At 34.4% G+C, this 6,445-nt stretch overlaps 1 protein-coding gene across 4 annotated transcripts in view; it reads right to left on the reverse strand.

Annotated features, from left to right (window-relative positions):
* Positions 1-1,826: 1,826 nt before the first annotated feature.
* PLAA (phospholipase A2 activating protein) overlaps positions 1,827-6,445 on the reverse strand; it is a 37,083-nt gene continuing 32,464 nt past the window's right edge. For 2 of the 4 annotated variants that reach the window (XM_023741844.1, XM_004387744.2), the window contains 2 exons: positions 4,403-4,567; positions 1,828-3,315 (listed from right to left, as the gene is read on the reverse strand). In XM_023741844.1, the coding sequence (XP_023597612.1) occupies positions 2,750-3,315; positions 4,403-4,567 (731 nt within the window). In that variant the 3' untranslated portion in view covers positions 1,828-2,749. Of the gene's footprint in view, positions 3,316-4,402; positions 4,568-6,445 lie in introns of all 4 variants that reach the window. The other 2 variants (XM_023741845.1, XM_023741846.1) reach the window with 2 other exon arrangements.

The raw sequence follows: 6,445 nt of genomic DNA on the forward strand, positions 1-6,445 counted from the left end.
TGATATGTTGTGGGGTTGTTAACCAATGTCATAAAACAATATGTGTACTACTGTTTCATGAGAAACTATTTGTTCTGTAAACCTTCACCTTAAGTACAATACAAAAAAAAAAAGTAATTTAGCTCTTTTGCAGACAGTGATGTTTCAAGTGCAATATGAAGTGAAGATTTGCACACTGGAGATGATTTGGCAATGTATATGAAGCCTAAAAACTGCACATTAATGTTTGACCCACAAATTCCATGTAAAAGTTAATCCTGAGGCAATAGTATGACAATCATGAAGCTGTAGCTTTGAGGATTTATCATAGCATGGTTTGATAGCAGAAAATTGGAAACTTAAAGTCCAATAATAGAAAATGAGTATATTCATATAATCCAAAGAGTGTGGACTATATCTGCTCAGTTTAAAACTCAGGTTTTTGAACAGTATGTATTATAAATCCTTTTTTTAAAATGAAACACATTTTTACATACATATGGATATGCCACAAAATGTCAAGAATGGTTGTCTCCGGGTAGTGGAACTTCAGGCAATTTTTATTTGATATGTGTGCTTTTTAACTCAGCAAGGGTATATTGCTTTCATATCTAGAAAAAAAGAAGTTCAAGGAAATTATGGAAAAATTTGACTAAAAAAGAAAAAGTCTTTAAAAATATCCAATAAACCACTATTTAACATTTATCATTTTACTAGGATTAGGCTTATTTCCTTCTACTGAACTGTATTTTGTAATTATTCTTCAATAAACATGAATTAATAGTATAATAAAAGTTGTTATAAAAAGACATGCACTAACAAGGCACACAGTGTTTATAATTTGCTACCTTTTACATTTTGAAGAATGAGCTTATGTTCTTAACCAAAGCTATATGCTCTACCATTATTCAAAGGTACATAGTATTTCGATATATTGCAGATATGTTTGTATGTATGATTGAATGCTAGACTGAAAATGTTAATAAGAAAAAAGTGTATTGTAATGGAATAGGCTGACTTGGTTAAATTCTTAGCTTTGTGCCATTTAACTTTGATTTTACCACCTAAATCCCACTCAACAAAAAGTAAAGCATAGGTTCCTAACTTAACCAGCAAACATATTTAAAGTCCAGGTACACACCAGGAACTTGCAGTTTAATACTGAACAAACATATTTTCCCTCTCTTTATATTTAACCCATTCTTTTGATATTCCTAAAGTTTTTCCTTGGATTAATCTAGATAATTAGAAGCTTCTCCTCCTGCTGGAGAATTGCTCTTCTAGACTACATTTTGCCATTAAGCCAGGAAAACTCATGGTTAAGGATACCATAAACACTGATAATGTCATTCACTATTTTAGGCAAAATCATCCTCATGAGAATCTATAAAAGATCTCTCTCACTTTTTATAACAGAAATAACTACACTTCTCTTAAGAAAATGGTTTATCGTAGATAGAATGAGTTGTGTAATTAATGGGATGGTTCCCTTTGTGTGTTAAATCTCTAGGATGCTGAAACAAATTTGCAGTTCCCTCTCTAGGGAGTATAATATGGCACGCGCTTTGAGTGTGCTTTGAGTACTTAACTCAATTTCCTTTTTCTCTTATCATTATTCATTTTCTTTACTTCTGAAAACAGATAAAATACCACCTTTTATTTAAAGGGGTTTTGAGGATTAAAAAACAAAGTGTTTAGCACAGCACCTCAACCATCTTCCAAAATCAAAAACCCACTGCTGTCTAGTTGATTCTGACTCATAGTGACCCTGTAGGACAGAGTAAAACTGCCCCACGGGGTTTCCAAGGTTGTAATGTTCATGGAAGCAGACTGCCACATCTTTCCCCTAAAGAGCAGCTGCTGGGTTTGAACAGCTGACCTCTTGGTTAGCAGCTGAGCACTTAACCACTGTGCCACTAAGGCTCCCTGGAACGTCCTAGGGTTTCAAAAATACTTGTTTCATACGACAGGCTCTGGCCGTCCAGATGAAGTAGTTTGATGTATCCTTGCTTGTGCGAGAGCCTGATAAAAGTGAATACATACCGAATTCCCTTTTAAAGAATGTAAATGACGAAATATAAATAATCAAGTACCAAAACTGGAACGATAAATGGAATTATATCAAATATTGAAAGGCCAAAGAAACTGGATCATAATCCTGGAATCAACTCGCCTGAATTGATACATGACCTCATAGATCATGTATCTTAGCAATATGCTTTTTCTTCCTCTAAAAATGAGCCATCAAACAAATATAATTTTATTTCCAAATGACTTAAATCAAAGAATTATTCTATATTTTTTCAATATCTGGAATAATTCACAAGTCTAATTTTTTTAAATTCTGAAGGAGGTATCCTAAAACAAGAATCCAGCAATGAAAGTGAGCAGACAAGAAGTTAAATAAAAGACAACCACCCACAGTTAACAGTTTAGAGAATATAAGTAGTAGAGGCAGGTTATAGTAACAAAAGCCCTTGTTTCCTGAGTGGCTAAAACAAAGGCAGAATGCCATTGCAGTGGTTGTGTTGCTGATTACAGCTCATTCTTAATTTGTTTCTATACTCTTGAAAACCTACCCACACTACACAGTACAGTCTCACAGTTAATCAGTGCAAAAATGTTTTATTTTTCCTTTGTCACCCCTCCGCCCTTTACAATATCTGAAATGTTACTTCATCCACAGTATTTTGTTCTACCATATGTAACCAGTCATGTAAAATGTGAGAGAAAAAAAATTAACTTAAAATCACAGCCCCCTGCCCCATTGCTACAGCAAATTTAGTATAAGTCTACAGCATTCACTTACTTTAGCTGGTTCTGATACTGAGGCGTATTTTCTTATTTGAGAATCAACGCCTAAAGACTTGGCTAATTGTACAGCATTTGAATCATCACTGATAAGCGTCCCAAGAGCCACAAGAAGTCTAAATGTGGCTTCTAGGTCTTGTACAACTTCCAAGACTGTGCTAATTACTGACAAGCACTGAGCTTTCCCTTCAATGTTATGGTCTTTATGAAAACAAACAGAGTAGTTCAGGGTCAGTGTAGCCAGAGCAATGTGAATGTTCTTATTGCTCCCTGATTTCAGTTCTATTGCATGGGACATCAGTGATTCCCTCTGCAACATCATGAGCTTTTGTCCTGCCTGGCCAACAAAACAATTGCAAAAAGTCCTGAGAGCAAGTAGCTGGTTTGCTGGCTTTCCTTTAGGGTTCAGAAGATTGAGAAGATGACTGCTGAACTGAGCCCCTTCCTTTTCATTGCAGAAGTTCTCATTCACACTGGGATGTTTAATGGACAACCGAAGAATATCAAGGGCAGGAAAGACAATATCTATTAAAAAGAAAAATTCATTAATGTTTATGAAAATACAGACAATTCCTTATGACTATTACTTAATTTTTAAGGGTTTTATGTTCCTGCTACAAAATGAACAATGATCATTTTAGAAAATGTGAAAAATCATGTGCCTGCTTTATAAAATGTGTATACTTCTGAAACTTGTGCTGAAGTTTCATATTTATATAAACTAGATTTATTGCTACAAGATCACATCTGCTTTAAAAAAATAGGTTGGCACATTGTGAGTATTCAGTTAATCCTTGTGGAATGAATCGGGCAAGGGCTTGCTTTAAAAAAATCCCATAACAAAACCAGAGTTGAGGAGGGAAAGTTCTTTACAGAAGAATACCAGTTAACAAATGCTGATAGGATGTTTTATAGGTTGATGAGGAGTTTTATAAGGGAAGGATCTGATAGACACCATCTGAATAAATTCACTAAACGATCTTAGCATTACTAAAAGTAAGGCAATCAGACATGTTCCTCAGGACGTAATAATATGAGGCATCATCTGTGAACAATTTTTATCTTAAAAAAAAAAAATATTAAACCAGAATCTAATTATGCCACTAGCAGGAAGACTGAGATAGAGGAACACATTGAGTAATCAGTCAAATCCACAACGTGGGACATTTTACAGGACAAATGACTTCTCCTACAAAACAACTGCAAAAAAAAAAAAAAAAAAAATGGGGGAGGAGGACACTTCTGGAATTAAAAAGAGTTAAGTGATAAAACTAAAAAAACACACAAGCAAACACAGCAAGTGCTTGGAACCTGGGTTTAATAGGTTACAAAATTTCTTGGATGGGGATCCACAAATGCTCTGAAACCACATAAAAATGGTGCATGTATGGGGATGATCTTTCCATTACCTTCAGATTCTCAGAAGGTATGTGACCAGAAAAAGACTATGAATTACAGTGGTATAGGGAATGCTTTTTGTCAAGTTTTTCAAAATATGAATCAGAAATACCCAGGTGAACTTTTATTTACTCTAGGAACACCAGTTACATTGATAGCAATGAAAAGACATACTTTCTACTTTCTAGTTACATTTTGAAGAGTGTTTATGTACCTTCAGGCCAGTTAGTAGCTTTCCACAAAATCTGAAGTTGCTGGGCTGTAGGTTTCTCTGAAGAATTATTACATATTAGAGACAGTATCTTTTCAAGAAGTATCAAGTCATCTTCAGTTAACTTCTTCTCTTCAGGTGCAGTTCCGTTAAGTTCCTTCAGTTTACCTAGAACCCAAAGCCAAACCTTCAGAATCCCCTAATTGTAACTGGCCAGATAATAAACAAATGCCAAATTTTTCAGTAAAAGTGTACTCTAGCATACACTATGGGGAGTTAATACTTTTCTCGGCCATTATGAAAGACCATAAAATAAGGATAAGGTCAGTGACTATTTTTTAAGCTGAGGACAATATGGTAAAAGAAACGTTACTATGATCATTTTTATTTTACCTATTTTCTAAGACCTTCTGAGCTTTTTGCCTTGAATAAAGTTTTAAAGTATGTCATATCTGTAACAATTCTGAAGGGTTTTCAAAGCAATATCATGTCACATATGCCCAGTCAATCGCCCATCTTCCCAATGAGAAAATGTATAACAACTTGTTCGCCAATTTACGTCAACTTCTTTGTCAATGAAACAGTCAAAGAGTTAAATGTCTATTTATACAGAGAAGCAACTGGACTACAAGACTGTCTACACGAACCACTGCCTCCTATACCTTGAGACCAGAAAAACTAGATGGTGCCCGGCTACCACTACTGAACATTCTGATCAGGAAGACAACAGATGAATCCTGATAGAAAGGGAGAAAAATGAGGAACAGAACTTCAAATTCTTAACGAATCCAGACTTACTCAACCTGTTGAGACTGGAAGAGTCCTCAAGACTATAGCCCTGAGGTGCTCTTCAAACCTTGAATTGAAACTAACCCCTGTAGTCACCTTTAACTAACAGTTCAGTCCAAAGAGTAAAGATAGTCACCCTTGAGTGCTGCATTAAAAAAAAAAAAAAGAAAAGAAAATCCATATAAGACCAAAAGGGTCAACAGCTGTATTAAAGCACAGATGAGAAGGCTGGGCAGGGAGATTAACGATAGAAACAACTAGAACAGAAATAATGAGCATGTTGACACAATATGAAGAATGTAACCAATGTCACTGATCATTATGTCTAGAAACTGACATGGGAATGGGTTTGCTGTGTATATTTTCACCAAAAATTAAATTAAAAAAAAAAAGACTATAATATCTCATTTATTGACTTAGCTCTATATGGACATTTATAATCAAACTATTTCAAAAACATATTTAATGAAAATATTGCCTTTTCTCCCCATTTTCATATTTCATGAAACAATTTCAAACTCTTCACATGCATCTTCGACATCAGCATCCTTTTCATCACTAGTGCTACTCTGAATCATTTAACACTCTTTCCTCAAAAATCTTTTATTTCTGGAATAAAAAAGACTGAATTTCATTCAAAAAGGTTTAAGAAGATAAACTGCCCAAATTTTTAATCATAAAGGTAAACCTGAATCTGTTACACTATTCTTTGGTCTTAAAAAGTTTAATATTAACAGACTGTTAAAGGCAAATGTCTTATTATACATATTTTACCATAAATACAAAAAAGACCCTAAGGGAAAAATACACATATAAAAAAGTGCAAATATGAATTAAACAGAAAATAAAATTAAATATATAATTATTTAACGCTTATCTGCACTTTTGATCTGCATTTCTCTGATGGCTAATGATTGTTGAGCATTTCTTCATGTGTCTGTTAGCTGTCTGAATATCTTCTTTGGTGAAGTGCCTGTTCATATCCTTTGCCCATTTTTTGATTGGGTTATTTGTCTTTTTGCTGTTGAGGTTTTGGAGTATCTTGTAGATTTTAGAGCTTAAATGCTGATCGGATTTGTCATAGCCAAAAATTTGTTCCCAATCTGTAGGTTGTCTTTTCACTCTTTCGGTGAAGTCTTTGGATGAGCGTAAGTGTTTTATTTTTAGGAGCTCCCATGTATCTAGTCTCTCTTCTGGTGCTTGTGCATTGTTACTTATGGTTTGTACTGTGTTTATGCCATGTATTAGGGCTCCTAG

The sequence above is a fragment of the Trichechus manatus genome, unplaced genomic scaffold (assembly GCF_000243295.1).
Source record: "Trichechus manatus latirostris isolate Lorelei unplaced genomic scaffold, TriManLat1.0 scaffold00192, whole genome shotgun sequence".
NCBI lineage: Eukaryota > Metazoa > Chordata > Mammalia > Sirenia > Trichechidae > Trichechus > Trichechus manatus.